The 22,266-nt window shown below is 42.4% G+C and overlaps 1 protein-coding gene across 2 annotated transcripts; it reads right to left on the reverse strand.

Moving 5' to 3' along the window:
• Nucleotides 1-69: 69 nt before the first annotated feature.
• On the reverse strand, nucleotides 70-21,025 carry rspry1 (ring finger and SPRY domain containing 1). Of its 2 annotated transcripts, none has more exons than XM_035790965.2 (15): nucleotides 20,442-21,025; nucleotides 19,396-19,836; nucleotides 18,649-18,701; nucleotides 11,736-11,848; nucleotides 4,180-4,306; nucleotides 3,268-3,326; nucleotides 3,065-3,131; nucleotides 2,834-2,965; nucleotides 2,637-2,752; nucleotides 2,316-2,459; nucleotides 2,118-2,229; nucleotides 1,857-1,959; nucleotides 1,554-1,706; nucleotides 1,321-1,425; nucleotides 70-1,210 (listed from the first exon to the last, which is right to left on the reverse strand). In XM_035790965.2, the coding sequence occupies exons 2-15, from the start codon at nucleotides 19,752-19,754 to the stop codon at nucleotides 1,114-1,116; spliced, it is 1,740 nt and encodes a 579-aa protein (XP_035646858.1). In that variant the 5' UTR covers nucleotides 19,755-19,836; nucleotides 20,442-21,025; the 3' UTR covers nucleotides 70-1,113. The 2 variants fall into 2 exon arrangements, with proteins under 2 accessions (XP_035646858.1, XP_035646859.1); XM_035790966.2 differs by having other exon boundaries at nucleotides 19,396-19,716; nucleotides 20,442-21,024.
• Nucleotides 21,026-22,266: the final 1,241 nt, after the last annotated feature.

Below are 22,266 nucleotides of genomic sequence, written 5' to 3' on the forward strand. Positions count from 1 at the left end.
ACATTTTGGCTGATGCGTTTAGTAGTGATGTAGCTAGCCTGCTAAATCTTGTCAATAAAATTGGCATCGTTGACAAGCAACACAATACATTTATTACAATTATCATAACCCAGAAAACAATGATTATTCAGTAAATCACATCTTTGTGACCCCTGGGGCTACTCCATTAAAAACAGATACAATTGAACGTTTAACTCTTCATTTCTTCCATGACTAACTCATTGTCAGGAATGGACTGGAGACAACTGGTCCTCCATATATACACACTGTGGCCAAATGTAGTCATTCGTATTGATTGAGATGTAGTACCTTCAGATTTTCCACAACCACTTCACATAACCCCATAATTAAAATGTGATTAGCTGTGATTTCAATAACCACAATTTCATTATATTTTGTTTGAATTGTAGATATATAATAATATTTTGAGTAACAGTTATTTCATAAAATGTTCAATCTCATTTATAACAGCATGGTTACTCAACCCAGAAATGCTTCAAGTAGAGGAGAGGGACAAATCTGTGCTAGTATTGTATGATCGAGCAGGGCCTTAACATCATTGGCACAGCCAACTGAGCCAACAAAGGCTGTCTCTTCGTTGTTGTGCCTTTACGTTTAGTCAGAATAAAACAAGAGAATCACAGATACATGTAAAACCTCTGAGCAGAGCTACACAGGACACATTGACCAGAGCCTAAGAGAGGGAACATTAGGCAGATCCATGTGCAGACACAGAGTTTATGACATTAAGATTGATGGGGTGATTCTGGAAATGCTGCTGCCTGGTAATGTCTCTATTTGTCTTCCTCCCACTGCCCCCTCACTCGCCAAGCACTTTTTTTTGCTCCCAGACGGGTTGTGGGGGCCCCATCTCCTCACAGAGAGAACACGCCATGGAGTGCAGAAGAAAGGGTTACCCCTCCTTGTCCTATCCCCCACACTGTATCTCTACTGGAGCTCTGTCAGGTCCCATTACTCCCTCCTCACATTAGGCCCAGGGTCCGATCAGGAACCCTGGCACAGCCTCACAGTCCTATTGGTCGGGTTGATTACTGGGATAAAGGTGATAGGAGGAGGGGAGGAGCGTTCATGTCCTGGTTTGAAGGTGATGTGTCAGGACACATGTGAGATGAGTCTGACACGGGTCAGGATGTCCTGGCGACACAACGGGCACGTCTCCAGCTGTAAGGCACACTCCATACACATCCCACTAAGGATACAAAACACACAGAGACCAGATAAGGATCCGTAACACACAGGCAAATGGCTAGATACTCAATACAGGTACAAGGTGTGAAACAGAGAGGGAAGTTGTTGTACCTGTGTCCGCAGGGTCTCAGCTCTGTATCGGCCATCTGGTCACAGCAGAGGGTGCAACAGTTGTCTCTGATGCTCACCTGCTTGAGCAGGGCCAGGCGCCGGTGTCTGAGGAACACACAAGCAGTCACTAAATGGTACATGGGAGTTCACATAATGTGCAGATGTCCTGTTCAACTAGAGTGATCATTTAAAGCCTAACCATTTTGCCCAAGGCTACATTAGCTCAGACTTACCTGGGAAGGATAATCTTCTCATCAGACGCCAGTGAGGCAAAGTCATTGAAGGTGCTGAACTTGACAGACGGGGGATGGCGGAAGGGCTTCGCCCCAAAGTTAAACTCACATTGTTGGTAGGACATGAAACTTGCTGCTGCAAAGAAGCCAGACCTGGAAAAAGAAAGGAAGTAGGAAGACTAATGAGGATATTGGACGTGGCAGTGAGTTACTGAAATGTACAGTATGTTAATACTTGTGTGGGGTGCACTTTGGATTATGGCCAGAAAATAGAGCAAGCAGGAGCAGGGTGTGTACACTCACGTTGCAGAGGAAAACACCTGCTTCTCTGAGGGGAGCTGATGTCCATTCAGGTAGAAAAGCATCTGCTTCTTACTGAGGTCCAGTAGGAAACCTATGGCATCTCCTACAGATCAAAGAAAGTGTAAGGCTTAAGCATATGCTTGTAAGGGACAGTAGTTTGGTAACAAATGTGTGTAAGCCGAGGTGTTGACAGACATCTCGCCATTACAGCCTGCCTCTGAGCTACAACATGAAACTGTATGGAGTTTGGGATGCACTTACCCTCTTTCCAGCAGGGGTGGGAGTGTGGTTTACTGCGAGCGTTGTACCAGATTAGCTGCCTGCAGCCATCATATGCACACGAGTATTCATCATCTCCTATCCCATAACCCTCCTGAAACACACACATTACGCCATTCAGTCTCTAGCAGAAATAAACACTGCTTGCAGTGTGTAGCAGTACAGCATGTAAGCACGTACATGGTTAAGGAACTTGCTGTCCTTGGTGGCCCAGCCAATCTGCATGACCCCGGAGGTGACCACTGTGACCTCATAGTACCACACGCCTGAGTCCACACAGAAGGTACAGCGGACACTCTCAAAGGAGGACGCGTCGCAGCGCGCCTTGGGAGAGTGGAGAAAAGGGCAGATCCATTATCTCTATGGAACAGGGTGATACTGATCAGTGTGATACTGGCATTTAGCATAACAAACCAAGTATAATAATTTATTGTGTGCGCAACAGGGATCATTCTAGTCACACTGCTCTGTCAGGCGTGTTACAGAGAGAGGCCCCCTCACCTCCAGTCCACTGGGAGAGATCTTGAGATACTCGCTGACGTCGTTGCTGTTCAGCATGGCGTTGATGTTGCTCAAGTTCACCTTCTCGTAGGTGAACTGACGGCCATCTTTCAGGACTGAGGAGAAAGGATGGAGAGAATATTAACAGTCAGTGGATGAGAACTGTCCTCCCTAACATGATGTACCCTACTACTCACAGAGGTTATCTAGGCTCCATTGGGAACAGAAGCCGACCTGGCGCTTCAGGTAGTCTGTGTGGTCAGCCCACGATTCCAGAACCCCCAGTCGTTCACTTATACACGACTCAGACACTGTTAGCTTGTTCTCACCTGCAACAGGGAAATATAACAGTTACTAGTCCGTTTTGTGGCCAATGGGATAGCATAGCAACCTTCAGAACGATGTGCAGGATAAGGGGACAAACTTACTGGTCTGTGAGAACTTCTCCAAGGCTATGAGGGCAAAGAGCATTACAGTAGGATGTGCCTCAGAACTCTGGGAACAGAGATGTTCAGATAAATTAGACAAGGTCTCAGCCTCATTCTACAGAAAAATGACATGTAACCCAAGTATATGACTATTGACAGAGCAACAGCATTTGTGTGGTTCTACATGTTTGTTGTGGTCTCACCAGGCTCTCCAGCAGGTACCCCAGTGTTCCAGGGCTCAGGAGTCCAATGCTGGCTGGACCTGAGACATGTGGAGTGGTCGTTAGGTGAATGAACAACACTAAGGGCCACAGTAAAGGGACAGGATTGGACTCCCAACAAAAATTATATATAATATGTTTCACATGCGCCGAATACAATGGGTGTAGACTTTACCGTGAAATGCTTGCTTACGAGCCCTTCCCAATGATAGAGTTAAAAAATAATAATACAAAGAAATAGTAACAACGCTTCCAGAGAAAAACTATGTGTAATTCAAAGTTTGGGGTGTAAACAGACAGGCATTGAATAGTAGAGGCAACCCCTGTTGGGTATGTCAGACAGACTGAGTTGTCTCACCCTGGCCACCCTCTCCCCAGCCCAGTGCTGAAGGCTCAGCAGAACTGTCAGAGCAAAGGCAGAGCATTTTGGCCGTGTCATGACAAGCATACAACTCAAACCTGCAGGATCAGCTGTTTCAGTTCACAATGACCATTTGGTATGCCAAATACTGGTTCGTCAACTAGGGTCAAATAACCTGTAGCACTTGAGAGCATTTTCATTTTTCACTGTTGATTATGTGAGTTCAAGAGTGTGTGTGTGTGTGTGTGTGTGTAAGATAAAGTGCTGTGTGGGGTTTACCATTCTTGTGGGGACCAGAATTCATCAAGTTTAGTAAAACAAGGAAAATTTGGACAAGTGGGGACATTTCGCCAGTCCTCACAAGGAATAATATTTTTTTAGGCTTAAGGGTTAGGTTTAGAGTAACAATTAGGGTAAAGTTAGGTTAAGAAAAATAGGATTTAGAATGGGAATCAATTGTCCCTACATGGATAGTAAAAAAAACGTGTGTGTGTGTAAGAGAATGAAGGAGATCAGGTTGCATCCACACTTACCAGCCAGTTTCTCAGCCAGGCAGCCCAGTACAGCAGTAGTGTTGCGGTGCTTAGAAGGGATCATGGCATCCTGGCGGGCCACAGTGGCACTCAAGCTCAGCATCTCAGACAACTTCTGTAGAGCATCCTGACAAAGGAGGGGAAACAAGCACTGTTTTGAAAGCCCAACGAAGGAAAACAATGTCTCTTGAAATCTATTGAAACGTCATATAGCCTTTTCTTTCATAATACAGTTTCTTCAGAAAGTATTCATACCCCTTGATTTATTCTACGTTTTGTTGTGTTACAGGCTGAATTCAAAGTGTATTATTTTTTCCCCACCCATCTACACACAATACAATTTTAGAAAGGTTTGCAAAATTTATTGAAAATGAAATAAAGAAAATCTATTTTACATAAGTAATCACCTTCGAGTCAACATTTTGTTGTGAGGCTTTCTGGGTAAGTCTAAGAGCTTTTTACACCTGTGCAGCATTTCCCCATTATTCTTTAAAATAATGATTCAAGCACTGTCAAATTAGTTTTTGGTCGTTGCTAGAGAACCATTTTCAGGCCTTGCCATAGTTGTAGATTTAAGTCAACTGTAACTCGGCCTCTCAGGAACTTTCACCGTCTTCTTGGAAAGTAACTTTAGTGTAGATTTGTTTGCAAATGTTGTCTTGCTGAAAGGTGAATTAATCTCCCAGTGTCTGGTGGAAAGCAGACAACCAAGCTTTTCTCTAGGATTTTGCCTGTGCTTAGCTCCATTACGTTTCTTTTTTTTTATCCATAAAAACTCTGTAGTCCTTAACAATTACAAGCATACCCATAACATGATGCAGCCACCACTGTTTGAAAATATGTAGAGTGGTACTCAGTTATGTTGTATTGGATTTGCCCCAAACATAACATTTTGTAGACAGGACAAAAAGTCAATTGCTTTGCCACATTTTTTTGCAGTATTACTTTAGTGTCTTGTTGGAAACAGGATGCATGTTTTGGAATATCTTTATTCTGTACAGGCTGTGTTCTTTTTACTCTGTCAATTAGGTTAGTATTGTGGATTAACTACAATGTTGTTGATCGAGCCGCAGTGTTCTCCGGTCACAGCTATCAACTCTAACTGTTTTAAAGTCACCATTGGCCTCGTGGTGAACTCCTTGAGCTTTTTCCTTCCTCTCTGGCAACTGAGTTAGTAAGGACAACTGTATCTTTGTAGTGACTGGAAGTATTGGTACACCATCCTAAATATAATTAATAACTGCACCATGATCAAAGGGATATTCAATGTCTGATTTTTGTATTTTTTTATCTACCATTAGGTGCCGGTCTTTGAAAGGCATTGGATATTCTCCCTGGCCTCTGTGGTTGAATCAGTGTTCACTGCTCAACTGAGGGACCTTACAATTATCTGTATGTGTGGGGGACAGAGACATGGTTGTCATTCAAAAATCATGTTAAACACTATTATTGCACACAGAGCGATTACGTGACTTGTTACGAAATATTCTACCCCTGAACTTATTCATGCTTGCGATAACAAAAGGGTTGAATATGTATTGTGTCAAGACATTTCAGCCTTTCAATTTTAATTTATTATTTTTATTACATAAATCCACATTGACATTAAGGGGTATTGTGTGTAGGCCAGTGACAAAAAATATATATTTAATCAACTTTAATATCAGGCTGTAACGCAACATGTGGGGAAAAATCTAAGGGTGTGAATAGGTTTTGAAGGCACAGTACACACAGTGTACAAAACATTAGGGACACCTTCCTAATATTGAGTTGCACCCCATTTTGCCCTCAGAACAGCCTCAATTAAATCGGGCCATGGATACTACAAAAGGTGTGGAAACATTCCACAGGGATGCTGGCCCATGTGGATTCCAATGTTTCCCACAGTTGTGTCAAGTTGGCTGGATGTCCTTTGAGTGGTGGACCATTCTTGATACACACAGGAATCGATCGGGCGTGAAAAGCCTAGCAGCATTGCAGTTCTTGACACACTCAAAGCAGTGTGCCTGGCACCTACCAACATACCCCATTCAAAAGTACTTAAAATATTTTTTCTTGCCCATTCACCCTCTGAATGGCACACATACACAATCCATGTCTCAATTGTATCAAGGCTTAAAAATCCTTTAAACCGAAAATCCTATGCATGGAAGTAACTGAATATTTTTCATTAGCTTTGAAAAAAAGTGACTATGGCAAGTCTATCCTCTCATATTAAACATGCAACTATTGTAATGAAGCAGAGAATGTAATAAATACATCATTTACAAACATTTCCTAAATTACAATGTGGGAAAACACGGTTCGAAAAGATGCACCTGATGAGAGCCGTTTCATGTGACAGAGTGATGAACGTCTCCGTTAGAAACTGAGAAAGAGGGAAAACGTAAATATGCAACATATAAGATGGGTTGTTAATATGAGTAGGATTGTGCCTTTGGCTTCTGGACAATTAAAAAAAGTAGATATGAACAGTAGAGAAATGTTGTGAAACTTTGGTTGCTGGCACAGCTCTTCTTAGCTGCTCGTGCTGCTCCTCCCTGCAGCCTGATTCGGAGTTGCATAGCAACGAGTCTCCGTTCTAGCTTGCTCGCGGATCACTGACGAGAGACAGCCATTAGAAAGTACCTTTCGTACGGCAACTACTTTAAAGTCACTGTACATTACTATTTTCAGCTAAATAATAATTCTGGTCAACCAAGACACTGCAAATTCACCTATAGACTGATAAGCATGACCGGTCAAATTAATTTTGGGCGGCTGAGCGATTAACATCCCTAATACCCTTTACTATTTAAGCAGCAGTTTCTCCCTCCAGTCTTAATTATTTTTGTTGGTGAATGTTTGGGGTGGCCAACTTTTCCATTCCATGTTGTGCGTGACTGAAAGTGAGTACTTTGCATTATTGTACAGTACCAGTCAAAAGTTTGGACCCCTATTCATTCAAGTTTTTTTTTTTTTTGTTGTTTTAAAAAAAAACTATTTTCTGTATTGTAGAATAATAGGGGAGACATCAACTATGAAATAACATATGGAATCATGTAGTAACCGATTTTTTAAAATCAAAATATATTTGAGATTCTTCAAAGTATTCACCCTTTGCCTTGATGACAGCTTTGCACACTCTTGGCATTCTCTCAACCAGCTTCACCTGGAATGCATTTCCAACAACCTTGAAGGAGTTCCCACATATGCTGAGCACTTGTTGGCTACTTTTCCTTCACTCTGTGGTCAACTCATTCCAAACCATCTCAAATAGGTTGAGGTCAGATGATTGTGGAGGCCAGGTCATCTGATGCAGCACTCCATCACTCTCCTTCTTGGTCAAATACCCCCGACACAGCTTGGAGGTGTGTTTTGGGTCATTGTCCTGTTGAAAAACAAATGATAGTCCCAAACCAGATGGGATGGTGTATCACTGCAGAATGCTATGGTAGCCATCCTGGTTAACTGTGCCTTGAATTCTAAATAAAATCAGTGTTTACCAGCAAAGCATCCCCACACCATAACACCACCTCCTCCATGCTTCGCAGTGGGAACCACACATGCGGCGATCATCTGTTCACCTACTCTGCGTCTCACGGTTGGAACCAAAAATCTCAAATTTGAACTCATCAGACCAAAGGACAGATTTCCACCGGTCTAATGTCCATTGCTCCGGTTTCTTGGCCCAAGCAAGTCTCTGCTTCTTACTGGTGTCCTTTGGTAGTGGTTTCTTTGTAGCAATTTGACCATGGAGGCCTGATTCATGAAGTCTCTTCTGAACAGTTGATGTTGAGATCAGAGGTCGACCGATTAGTTTTCATATCGGTAATCAGCATTTTTAGACACTGATTATGGCCAATTACATTGCACTCCAGGAGGAGACTGCGTGGCAGGCTGATTACCTGTTACGCGAGTGCAGCAAGGAGTCAAGGTAAGTTGCTAGCTAGTATTAAACTTACCTTGTAAAAGAAATCAATCAAAACATAATCACTAGTTAACTACACATGGTTAATGATATTACTAGTTGATCTAGCTTGTCCTGCATTGGATAATCAATGCGGTGCCTGTTAATTTATCATCGAATTACAACCTACTTCGCCAAATCTGAAGTTCAGTTAACTCTAATGACCTTACCCTCTATAGCAGAGGTAACACTGGGTCTTCCTTTCCTGTGGCGGGCCTCATGAGAGCCAGTTTCATCATAGCGCTTGAAGAAACGTTCAAAGTTCTTGAAATTTTCCAGATTGACTGCCCTTCATGTCTTAAAGTGATGATGGACTGTCATTTCTCTTTGCTTATTTGAGCTGTTCTTGCTAGAATATGGACTTGATCTTTTACCAAATAGAGCCATCTTCTGTATACCACACCTACCTTGTCGGCACAAATGCATTAAGGAAGGAAAGAAAGAAATTGCACAAAATAAGGTACACCGGTTAATTGAAATGCATTCCAGGTGACTACCTCATGAAGCTGGTTGAGATATTGCCAACAATGTGCAAAGCTGTCATCAAGGCAAGGGGTGACTACTTTGAAGAATCTCAAAAATAAAATATAATTAGATTTGTTTAACCCTTTTTTGGTCACTACATGATTCCATGTGTTATTTTATAGTTTCCTTTTGGAATTGAAATATATGTACAATTTGTTTATGATAATGAAATGAAACAAGGAAAATATATTTTATTATTTTATCTAAGAACATGTATAAATAAGAATTTTTAGTTGAAGTTTATATAATGCTGCCAAATTACTTGTCACTTCAGTAAAATTACGTGTCACTTCAGCATGTTAGAAACACTACATTACCAAAAGTATGTGGACACCTGCTCGCCGAACATCTCATTCCAAAATCATGGGCATTAATATGGAGTTGGTCCCCTTTGCTGCTGTAACAGCCTCCACTCTTCTGGGAAAGCTTTCCACTAGAGGTTAGAACATTGCTGCGTGAACTTCCTGCCATTAAGCCTCAAGAGCATTAGTGAGGTTGGGCGATTAGGCCTGGCTCGCAGTCAGCATTCCAATTTATCCCAAAAAGGTGAGGTCAGGGCTCTGTGCAGGCCAGTCAAGTTCTTCCACACCGATCTCAACAAACCATTTCTGTATGGACCTCGCTTTGCGCCCAGGGGCATTGTCTTGCTAAAACAGGAAAGGGCCTCTTCCCCAACCTGCTGCCAAACAGTTGGAAGCACAGAATCTAGAATGTCAATGTAGGCTGTAGCGTTAAGATTTCCCTTCACTGGGACTAAGGGGCCAAGCCCGAACCATGAAAGAACAGCCCCAGACCATTATTCCTCCTCCACCGAACTTCACAGTTGGCACTATGCATTGTGGCAGGTAGTGTTCTCCTGGCATCCGCCAAACCCAGATTCGTCCGTCGGTTTGCCACATGGGGGAGTGTGATTCATCACTCCAGTGAATGCATTTCCACTGCTCCAGAGCCCAATGGCGGCAAGCATTACACCATTAGGGGTGACGCTTGGCACTGCGCATGGTGATCTTAGGCTTGTGTGCGGCATCTCGGCCATTGAAACCCATTTCATGAAGCTCCCGATGAAGAGTCCTTGTGCTGACGTTGCTTCCAGAAGCAGTTTGGAAGTCAGTAGTGAGTGTTGCAACCGAGATACAATTTTAACGTGCTTCAGCACTCGGCGGTCTCGTTTTGTGAGCTTGTGTGGCCTACCACTTCAAAATAACAGCATTTACAGTTGACCGGGGCAGCTCTAGCAGGGAAGAAATTTGACAAACTGACTTGTTGGAAAAGTGCCATCCTATGACGGTGGCACGTTGAAAGTCACTGAACTCTTAAGGCCATTCTACCGCCAATGTTTGTCAATGAAGATTGCATGGCTGTGTGCTCGATTTTATACACCTGTCAGCAACGGGTATGGCTGAAATATCCAAATCCACTCATTGAAGGGGTGTCCACATACCTTCGTATATACAGGTCCTTCAGAAAGTATTCAGACCCTTGACTTTTTCCACATTGTAATGTAACAGTCTCAATCTAAAATGGATTAAATAAAAAAATATCAGCAATCTACACACAATACCCCATAATGACAATGCGAAAACAGGCCTATATCAAAAACCAAGCCATGAGTTCGGTGGAATTGTCTGTAGAACTCAGAGACAGAATCAGGGGAAAAGGGCCTTGGTCAGTGAGGTGACCAACAACCCGATGGTCACTCTGATAGAGCTCCAGAGGTCCTCTATGGAGATGGGAGAACCTTGTAGAAGGACAACCATCTCTGCAGCACTCTACCAATCAGGCCTTTATGGTAGAGTGGCCAGACTGAAGCCACTCCTCAGTAAAAGGCACGACAGCCCACTTGGAGTTTACCAAAAAGGCATCTAAAGGACTCTGACCATGAGAAACAAGATACTCTGGTCTGATGAAACAAAAAATAAACTCTTTGGCCTGAATGCCAAGCGTCACGTCTGGAGGAAACCTGGTACCATCCAACGGAGAAGCATGATGGTGGCAGCATCATGCTGTGGGGATGTTTTTCAGCTGCAGGGACTGTGAGACTTGTAAAGTACAGTAAAGTACAGAAAGATCCTTGATGAAAACCTGCTCCAGTCCCAACAACCCTAAGCACACAGCCAAGACAACGCAGGAGTGGCTTCGGGACAAGTCTCTGAATGTCCTTGAGTGGCTCAACCAGAGCCCGGACTTGATCCCGATCGAACATCTCAGGAGAGACCTGAAAATTGCTGTGCAGCAACGCTACCCATCCAACCTGACAGAGCTTGAGAGGATTTGCAGAGAAGCAGGTGTGCCAAGCTTGTAGCATTATACCAAAGAAGACTCAAGGATGTTATAAAATAGAGATACTAACTGCCAAAAGATGCTTCACCAAAGCACAGAGTAAAGGGTAAGAATACTTTTTATTTCATTTTTCTAATTTAGCAAAAATGTATTTAAAAACTGTTTGCTTTGTCGTTATGGGATATTGTGTGTAGATTGATGAGGGGGGACTATTTAATCCATTTTAGAATAAGGCTGTAACCTTACAAAATGTGGAAAAGGTAAAGGGGTCTGAATACTTTCCAAAGGCACTGTACATCCTCAGTTTGTTTGCTACTTTCAATTTCTTATCCTTTTGAACTTGTCAGTCATGATTGTATGTTAACATCTCAATTTTATAACCCCCAGAACTACAACCTCATATCATAACTTGTATCACAAACTTACCTACTGGCCTTACAAGCCATCAAATCTACATCCTAACCCCATGTGCTCCAATGTCCCTGTACTGTACTTTTTAGTTAGTTAATAAGTACCCTGAACTGGAAACCTTGTCTCCAACCATCTTACAGATGCACTGTAGTGGCAACATCACTCCTCAACCCTAGTTATTTTTTTAGTAACTATCAATCCCACACCCCCATCCCTACTGGAACATGAGCTTGGTGTGTTGTAATCAGCTGCTATCAATGAGTGTCTAAGAGTGGATGGCCATGCTTTGGGAAGTTGAGCTTTGAATTTGAGTTTTGTGTAGGCATTAGGCAAGGAAGATGGATCTTGGAGGCATTACACAGACGAGACCCAGGTGGTAACTAATACTCACTTTGGTGGGCAGTGGGCACTCGTCAAGCAGCAGGGTAATCACAGCTGGTCCCAGTGGGTCGTCCAGCGGTATGACTCGGATCAGAGACTGGACCACCTCCAACCAGCCGTCATCTTAGGGTGGCACAGGGGGTAGGGTAGGGGGAAAAGGTGGAGGTTAGCAGGGGATAGCAAAACTGGTTAATTAACAGCCTATTTGTAGTTGTCACACTAGATGCAGATATGTGCGGTCTGAGGTTTAATGTCTAAGCACGTCTGCTTTGAGGCGTATTGTGCATCACTCAACTGGCCAGAAACTGAAACTCAATTACTGTTGAATTTGGTGGAAAGTGAGGTATTATTTTGGCTTCTCTTCCCCCTAGCCACCCTTAATTCAATATAATTGAATAATTTCTAACCTTTCCCTGCGTTAAACTATGTAACTCAATTTTAACTTCTGTGGCAACAGCAGCACAAGGCAGATGGATGTCTTTTGGACATTTCCATGTAAAAGGACCCATGAAGAGCAACAGCTCATAGGAGTATATGAAATTGAGTGTCAAATGAAAGCTAAGCATCAATATTGAGAAATGAACCCATATACATATCCATTTTACATCCTAAAAACGAGGAAGAAGCAAAGGCGTTGATTTCTGGTCAAAAAGATAGAAAAGGGCTCTTAGAAAATGTCGACCAGATTAAGTCTTGATTAAGACAATATTGAAGTGAAGACCCCTGCAAACTACACTGAACAAAAACAAATTCAACATGCATCAATTTCTAAGATTTCACTGAGTTAGTTCATATAAGGAAATCAGACAATTGAAATACATTCATTCGGCCTTAATCTATGCATTTCACATGACTGGGAATACAGATATGCATCCGTTGGTCACAGATATTGTACCTTAAAAAAAGTAGGGGCGTGGATCAGAAAACCAGTCAGTATCTGGTGTGACCACCATTTGCCTCATGCAGCACAACACATCTCCTACGCATAGAGTTGATCAGGCTCCACTTCAATGGCTGTGCGAAGTTGCTGGATATTGTCGGGAACTGGAGCACGCTGTCGTACACGTTGATCCAGAGCATCCCAAAGAGAGTCAATGGGTTACATGTCTGGTGAGTATGCAGACACATTTTTAGCTTCCAGGAATTGTGTACAGATCCTTGCATCATGGGTCTGTGCCTCATCATGCTGAAACATGAGGCGATTGCGGCGGATGAATGGCACGACAATGGGCCTCAGAATCTCGTCACGGTAACTCTGTGCATCCAAATTGCCATCGATAAAATGCAATTGTGTTCGTTGTCTGCATCTTATGCCTGCCCATGCCATAACGCCACAGCCACCATGGAGAACTCTGTTGACATCTGCAAACCGCTCGCCCACATGACACCATACACGCCTTCTGCCCGGTACAGTTAAAACCGCACACATTTGTTTTTTAGTCCTTTTTCTCCCCGATTCCAAATTGGTATTTAGTCTTGTTCCATCGCTGCAACTCCCCTACGGACTTGGGAGGCGAAGGTCGAGAGCCATGCTACCGCTGAAACACATTTTTTATATAAATATGCTTTATTGTTTTGCCGTGGTATAATTCTGGCATTGAGTATCATGATGCTAAACCTGGTATCGAAGTAAATTCTGGTATCGTGACAACACTACACAGTACAGTGTACTGTATGAGTACAGTATAATGTACTGTATTGTACTATACTGAGCTCTACTGTGCTGTACTTTGATGTCCAAACTTGTGAAACAGACCTCTATAATTGGTTCAGGTTTGGTCCTAACCAACCAAATGAGGTGTTTTTTGGAGGGCAGAGCTCATTAAAATAATAGCCAGTGTGAGGAATAGAAGTATGCAATATCCTTCTTACTTTTGTGTACCTATTCTAGAGCCCTATAAAAAGGGATGGACAACTTTGATAGGGTGGGGGACCGCAGTTGCTCGTCAGGGGGCCGCGGTTGCTCGTCGGTCTGTGTACCCACATTCATACCCATGCATGCAGTCAGAGCTGGCTCTAGCCTTTTGGGGTCCCCAAGCGAAATTATGTTGGATCCCACCATGTCAAACAAACAAATTATCTGTTGGCATTTATCAAATTGTACCGAAACTGTGTTTCCATCACAGCTGTCGTGATTTTTTTATACAGTATGACTTCACTTGCATAAACGCTGTGGATGTAAATATGGTTAGTGACTGACAGAGAGAGAAATTGATGATGCACAACATTTCGAAATTGCACATTGTGCATTCTACTATTCTAACGCTCAACAGTAAGTTGAGACTGACTGAGTTCATAAAATACAAAAATGTAGACGCGGTCCACAAAAAGGGAGGCCATCAGGCCATCAGTTGCCTATCCCTGTACTACTACATCAGTTTATTTTTAATCCTAATTATGCTTTCTCCTGGGCTTCTTCCCAGGTTTCGTTTCTTCTCCATTTTTTTGCTCTCAAAATCATACTGTAATAGAAAAACAAAAACTGTGATGTTGTAAGTCCGCAACAATGCTTACACCCCATCAGGACACCACAGGGTCTGAAATTTTGTTGTTGTTGTGTTGATACCCTAATTCAACTGCCCACCAGCAAGATACTTATTGATGCAAATAATCATAATATCAGGCTACTTTGCAGTTAACATTTAATTGAGAGGGTTTTCGAGAATGCCTTTCCATCTACCAGATGACATATCGCGGCAGGGTAGCCTAGTGGTTAGAGTGTTGGACTAGTAATCGGAAGGTTGCAAGTTCAAACCCCCGAGCTGACAAGGTACAAATCTGTCGTTCTGCCCCTGAACAGGCAGTTAACCCACTGTTCCTAGGCCGTCATTGAAAATAAGAATTTGTTCTTAACTGACTTGCCTAGATAAATAAAGGTAAAATAAAAAAAATCACTAACAACTACACAAAGTAGTAGAAATGTACCCACAAAGACAGGGGCATTACTGCATTTCCTCTTCAGAAAGTTTAAGGAAAATAGGAATCACTGATGCATTTTGTTCATGGCTTATGATCATTTTAGGCATATTAATAAATGTTTTAATAAATTCAATACATTTAATTGATTTCCTACTAAAAATATTGTTGAATTCCATTTAAAAAATGTCTGGATTACATGATTCTGTCCACATTCACAGCGACGCAGATTTTATAGGGCCCTACAATTCAGACTATATCGTCATGAAGAGAATGACATTCATATCCATTATTATGCATTTCTGGAAAGTAGAGATCAGGGACCGGTGATGTAATTATGGTAACGGCTGTAAATCCACTTTACTTACTGTAGTTGAATAAGTCAAGGTGTCATTTCATAGCTGACACCCCATTCCTTCTGCAGACATCTTTGAATCTTAATTCGGAGCAAATATTTAAAGTTTTTGGTAAACGTGGTACATAAAAAAGCGGAGGGAGATTTTACAGAAATTCTGTTAACAAATGTGTTTTTGTAAAATGTTCAGTGTAATTTGTTAAATGTATGTGGACACCTGCTCATCAAACATCTCATTCCAAAATCATGGGCATTAACATGGAGTTGGTCCCCCCTTTGCTGCAAAACAGCCTCCACTCTTCTGGGAAGGCTTTCCACTAGATGTTGGAACATTGCTGCGGGGACATGCTTCCATTCAGCCACAAGAGCATTATTGGCACTGATGGCTTGTAGTCGGCATTCCAATTCATCCCAAAGGTGTTCGATGGGGTTGAGGTCAAGGCTCTGTGCAGGCCAGTTAAGTTCTTCTACACTGACCTTGACAAACCATTTCTGTTTTGCCCTCACTTTATACACAGGGGCATTGTCATGCTGAAAAATGGCTTACCCCAAACTGTTGGCACAAAGTTGGATACACAGAATGATCTAGAATGTTATTGTATGCTGTAGCGTTAAGATTTCCCTCCACTGGAACTAAGGGGCCTAGCCCAAACCATGAAAAACAGCCCCAGATCATTATTCCTCCTCCAACAAACTTTACAGTTGGCACTATGCATTGGGGCAGGTAGAGTTCTCCTGGCATCAGCCAAACCCAGATTCGTCCTTTGGACTGACAGATGGTGAAGTGTGATTCATCACTCCAGAGAACGTGTTTTCACTGCTCCAGAGTCCAAAGCCGGCAAGCTTTACACCACTCCAGCTGACGCTTGGCATTGCGCATGTCGATCTTAGGCTTGTGTGCCGCTGCTCTGCTATGGAAACCCATTTCATGAAGTTGCTGACTAACAGTTCTTGTGCTGACGTTGCTTCCAAAAGCAGTTTGGAACTCAGTAGTGAGTGTTGCAACAGAGGACAGATTATTTTTTACACATTACACGCTTCAGCACTCAGCGGTCCAGTTCTGTGAGCTTGTCTACCACTTTGCGGCTGAGCCATTGTTGCTCCTAGACGTTTCCACTTCACAATAACAGCACTTACTGTTGACCGGAGCAGCTCTAGCAGGGCAGAAATGTGACGAATTGACATGTTAGAAAGGTGGCATCCTATGACGGTGCCACTTTGAAAGTCACTGAGTCCTCAATGTATACACCTGTCAGCAACAGGTGTGGCTGAAATATCCAAATCCACTAATGTAAAGTGTCCACATACTTTTGGCCATGTAGTGTAGATGGATGGTTTGTTCAACTTTGTTTGGCATACATTTTAAAGTGAAAAATCAGTGTGTCTCAGCGCAATTCCGTTCACGGGGAATTACCCTTTTACAGATATCCAAAACATCAGTGTGTAACATTAGAAAAATCCCACTCCTATTTCCGATAACAGGCCCAAAAATAACTCCATTCTACCCTTCCCAGTCGCAGTGACTCAACACCTGACTGCCCAACTCCAAAGCTACCAGTCTCTCTCAACCATTAAAACAACAGATGCACTTATAAATAAAGTAAACCGTACACAGCTGTGGCAACAAGTCCCCCCAGGATTCTGCAATTGCAAAATTCAATGCAAAATCAAAACAATCAATATTATGCGAAAGCTCACAATTTTGACCAATCCCCGCCCTTTTAGTGCATTAAAGCGGGTTCCTAGTTTTGACCAATTACCGTGGAAAATGGTCCAATCCAACCACACGTCAGCAAAGTTTTCCCCCCACGGCCTGTCAGTGTTTTCACGTGCGAAGATGGCTGATTGTTGATGGCTGACAGCCACAGTACAATGAACAGAAATCAATCATTTGCCATCAAAAAATAACAGCTAAAGTGCGAAACAATTTCCAAATGTTTTACATGAAAGTGGTGGGAAATTGTTTTGCACACCTTGTAACGTTGTGCTGGAACACAAGAGAAAGTCGACAATCAACAGTCACTTCGAATCAGCAAAGCATATGAGAATGTGAGAACAGTTCCCACAGCAGCGGCAGATCACCATGACTGAAGTGGTAGCAGGAAAGACTGTGGCAAGCGCTGAAAGAATCAAGGTGAGTGGCATTTTACTCAAACTTTTACTCCGCTAACCTTGGCTTTAGTAGGGTGGTTGGCATTCTGCTCTCCCCACGATGTCTATGAGTGCAATTTGTCAGATTTTCCGTTTTAAACTCTGTAAAACTTAATACGGATCACGAAAGTACAATCTTCCTGGAATTTTTTATAAACGGTAATACTGTTTTAAAAGTACATATCAACCACAATACTCTATTTTTACATTTTCTGTTGTTTATCTCCCTTACGACCTTTTCAGGAAAAATAAATAAATAATCACAATCAAGTATTTTGAAGACAACTTATGCGAAATAAATATTGATCCTCAAATTGAAAGCGATTGATCAGCTTTGAATCCATTTGTTTTTTTGAGAGAGTGTGGGTGGGAATGGGAGGTTCATCTCGTGTTTATAGCATGCCCCAAGCCTGATGGAGACGAGAGGTGTGTGTGAGTGGATTATGAATGACACACGGATATATATTTTATCTAATTAATTGGTGCAATTGTTATTTTTCACCTCTCATTATGTTCAGAAAAAGAGCTGCGTTTCTTCAAAAAAAGAAACAGCACTTTGTCTCAAGTTGACCTTGAGATATAATAGGTCTTAAATGCAGCTTGGACCCCAAGTGTTTCTTTTATCCTAGTTTAATCTTTTTTAGTACCTACAGATTATGGGGGAATGCATTTTTTAAATGTTGAAAATAAACCAAATTGAGCACTTTAAATGCTTCAATTTTTGGGGGTATTATGTATTCTGCTTAAAAATCGTCCTAAAACAGAGCACATTACTTTTTATTGCTTTATTTGAAATTAACATGAAAAAAAAACATTGCAAAATGTAGCTCAGAATTTCTGAAAAGATGCCACTAAATCAAGCATTTTTGGCCGCTGAAATCACAAAAAAGTCACAAAATCCTAGTGGGACTGGGCAACGAGAGGAGAGACAAGCTGGCGGGCTGGATACATATGTTAAGACTGTTAGGCCCCACTAGATCCACCTCTGAAACCAGCTAAAGAGAGGCTCAGACCTGCCACTGACTGTCCACAAGAACTAGCACCATGCTCTGGCACTATGGGTCTGGTTCTCAAAAACAATCTGCATTAATAGGGAATAGTAAAAGTCTCAATGTAAAATGAACACAATCTTGCTGTGGGATCAGGTGAGATTGTCATGACTAATAGGCAGGCACAAAGGCATTTCATTATTGCCTTAGAGACTGAATGGGAAGCCTGCATTAGTATCATTGTGTAGGCTAGAAGAGCCTTTAACAGAGGGTAATGACTGGCAAAGCCTGGGAAACCTTATGATCCACTCTATCGATATCCAGAGGTTACAGCTACGAAGAGGACACACTAATTACTTAATTTGACACAGGAGACAGCCACAGAGGACAGAGCTCCTCTTACTGTTCTATCTGATACTGAAGAAAATGAATAATCTTTCTTGAGAAACTTATGAAATCCATGTATTACATCAATGCTCATGTACAGTACCATATAAGGACATTTGTCTTACCCGTTTCAGCCATCTCATGCAGCGTGATCATGGAGTAGGGGGGCTCTTGGTCGCTAAAAACAAAAGTGATTGTGAACAGAGAATCTTGTGACAGTGACGCTCAATAATCATCACATGTAATGTGTGGGTGCATTGTTAAGTCTCTTGCTCTAAGTAGTTATGAAATTCAGATGACAAGCTAGAGGCAGAGCAGAACAGTGCGATGGATGGCTGTAACTGTTGAGGATGTTGTTTTGTCTGATAGAGGCTGGCACATTGGCCTCCCTCATCCTGTCTGTAAATCTGACCAATGACAGCAGACCTAATGCTCCCTTGAGAACTCCTCCTGGAGGATAATCCCAGAGAAGAATCTGTCTCTGCTCACAGGTTCAAGTCCTTCATCATTAGAGCGTAAAATCATACCCCGACCTCTATAGCTCTGAGGAAGCATTCAGTCAGCCTAAACACTATTGACAGGGTTCTGAGGGAGCAGAGGAGGCTGTCTGGAGGATAACACCTCAATGGCCAACAAGCTTGTACCAAGATGTAAGCCTATCCCGAGTGAGAGTTTACACACCCCTCAAACATCTTAAGACCCCAGAGGTGTGTGCTGTGAATGTCTGAAGTGCCAACAAAGAGCCTGCACAATCTGAACAAACTGTACTACAGTCCAGACACATAACACGACCTGTGAAGGGAAGCAAAGTTTATTATGCATGCCATGTCCACTAGCTTGGTTGGGAATTAGACTACATTTCAAACACTTACTTGTCAACTAGAGTCCTGATCACAGCTAGTGTGTCCAGCACCAACCCATCCACGTTTTGTTTCTTCCGGCGGGGTTCATGGGGTCCCCGGCCACGCCGTGGGGGTCTGACAGGGTCCCGGGGCCGACTGCTTCGTGCCTCAGGGGGATCGGCAGCGGGATGATCAACTCGCCTGAGTTGCCTGCGAGTTGCGGATCCATCCTCCACATCACTTTCTTCTCTACAAACGCAGCTGTTTCCCATAGTCCCGGATGTCTCAAGGCTTTCCCAAAACCGTAGCGATAACTGCTCCAATGAGAGCAGCAGAACCTGCACAAGACTCCTGCTGGCACAGAATGCAATCCAGCTAGCTACTATCATATCATTTGGAGCCCTGGTGGAGGCGTCTCATGATGATTCGGATGGGGACGTCAGTCATCCTGCTGCTGCGGATGGCAGATAGCTAGGAGGGAGTAGCACAGATCAGCAGTGCTACCTACAGTGAGCAAAAACCATTCTAGCGGGTGGAAGTCCACGTGCACTTCCCAAACTCTAACCTGTGTAAAATAACATGTATAGAAAGAATAGCTAGCTACATGTTGAAGAAAAACAAAATACTCTTCGAAATTAACTTATGTAGCTAACGTTAGCTAGTAATGTTAATCAGCAACTCCGGCTAACATTATAGACGGTTGTTTGGCAGTTATATTTCAGGGAAATGTAGCTGACTAGCAAGCTAACTAACGTTAGTTTGCTATGACCAATTTACACCAAGGATCAATTGACTGGCTGTAACAGCCATGTTAAAATTGCTAATGAGTTACCTGTACTGTAGTTAACTATATCTGACTGAGAACTTTTATTAAACTAGCTAGCTATAATTAGATTTCCAAATTATAACCTTAACGTTAGCTTACTATCTGGCATCAACAGGTTAACATAAATAGTTCAAAGCCATTTCCCACACGATACCTAGAAATAGGTATAGGCTACGCTGCCAATGTTGGCTCTCGTGAGATGCTTGTTGGTCCTAGTACAGCAACGAAAAATGGCTCGCAAGTTACTTACCTCGCAAATGAGCTGGTTGTGTCCTCGGTTAACGAACTATAAAATAAAGTGTCAGGATGAACAGGCCTCAAAAGCTTTAGGGGAAAAGCGTTTACGTTTGGCTGGCTAGCTAACGTGTAGCCTACCTTCCTAGATAACACGGTAGCTATAAAAAAAAATAAGCTAACAAGCTAGTTAACATTCATATTTAATCCACTCTTTCTTGATTCAATCGTGTAAAACATTTACTTCCTCACACCCCTTTGTCTGATTTCGTTGACGGCTGTACGGATAGCTAGTTCCGTAGTGTCGGCTATCCCCCATCTGATCAGCTGTCACCAGGACCAGAGTAGCTTGATGCGGTAGCACGAGTTTCTAAACAGCTTTAGTTCATTTTTTTGTTTCTTAACGAGTGTCTTTGGTACTATGGACGAGGGAGTTCAGAGACCTAACCTCAAGTGATTTTAGATGTATATGTAATTTGGAGTGGAAGCTATTGAACATTTGATCTGTACGTAAATGAATAACCACAGCTGTAATATAATACATATTTGTAGAAAATCAACAGGGAGGAATTTTGAAAAAATAAAAGATGTCCATTTGATAAGAGAGATCACGAAACCACCGCAATTGGCTGTAGATCTGCAGCTCATATGGAGAGTGAGCTATTGAAAATTAGACCCATCACAGAAAATATTCATATAAAATCTGTTAAATAAAAAAATTGCAATTATAATGGGTGTACAATGGAGGGAGGTCAAGTGGTTTTAGATGTATTTGTCATTTGGACTGGAAGCTATTGATTATTATAAGATATGTAGGACTACGTGAATGAATAACCAGGATAAATATTTGTAAAAATCAAATGGAGGGCATTTTGAAAAAGTTACTTGCTTTGATAATAGAGGTCAAGGAACACACCACACTTGTCTGTAAAAAACAAACACCAGATAGGTGCAGTGAGATGTGTTGTTTTAGGGTCTGCCATAGTAGTACTACACCCCTGGAGCAAGGAGCAAATGTAGATCTCTGGCACATTCAAGTTCAAGTTGTTACTGATAACCTACATTGCAGGCGAAGACACTGAAATACATGGATATTACAATACATACACAATTACAACACATTCAAGTTTAAATCACAAGTGAAATTCATGATAATATGTACACTACCGGTCAAAGGTTTTATAGCGAAGACATCAAAACTAAACTCAGCAAAAAAAGAAAAGTCCTTTTTTCAGGACCTTGTCTTTAATAGATAATTTTTTTAAAATCCAAATAACTTCACAGGTCTTCATTGTAAAGGGTTTAAACACGGTTTCCCATGCTTGTTCAATGAACCATAAACAATTAATGACCATGCACCTGTGGAACGGTCGTTAAGACACTAACAGCTTACAGATGGTAGGCAATTAAGGTCACAGTTATGAACACTTAAGACACTAAGAGGCCTTTCTACTGACTCTGAAATACATGAAAAGAAAGATGCCCAGGGTCCCTGCTCATTTGTGTGAATGTGCCTTAGGCATGCTGCAAGGAGGCAGCAGATGTGGCCAGGGCAATAAATTGCAATGCCCGTACTGTGAGACGAATAAGACAGCGCTGCAGGGAGACGGGACGGACAGCTGAACGTCCTCGCAGTGGTAGACCACATTTAACAACACCTGCACAGGATTGGTACATCCGAACATCACACCTGTGGGACAGGTACAGGATGGCAACAACAACTGCCCGAGTTACACCAGGAATGCACAATCCCTCCATCAGTGCTCAGACTGTCCGCAATAGGCTGAGAGAGGCTGGACTGAGGGCTTGTAGGCTTGTTGTAAGGCAGGTCCTGAACAGAC

This window comes from Oncorhynchus keta, chromosome 17, assembly GCF_023373465.1.
Source record: "Oncorhynchus keta strain PuntledgeMale-10-30-2019 chromosome 17, Oket_V2, whole genome shotgun sequence".
NCBI lineage: Eukaryota > Metazoa > Chordata > Actinopteri > Salmoniformes > Salmonidae > Oncorhynchus > Oncorhynchus keta.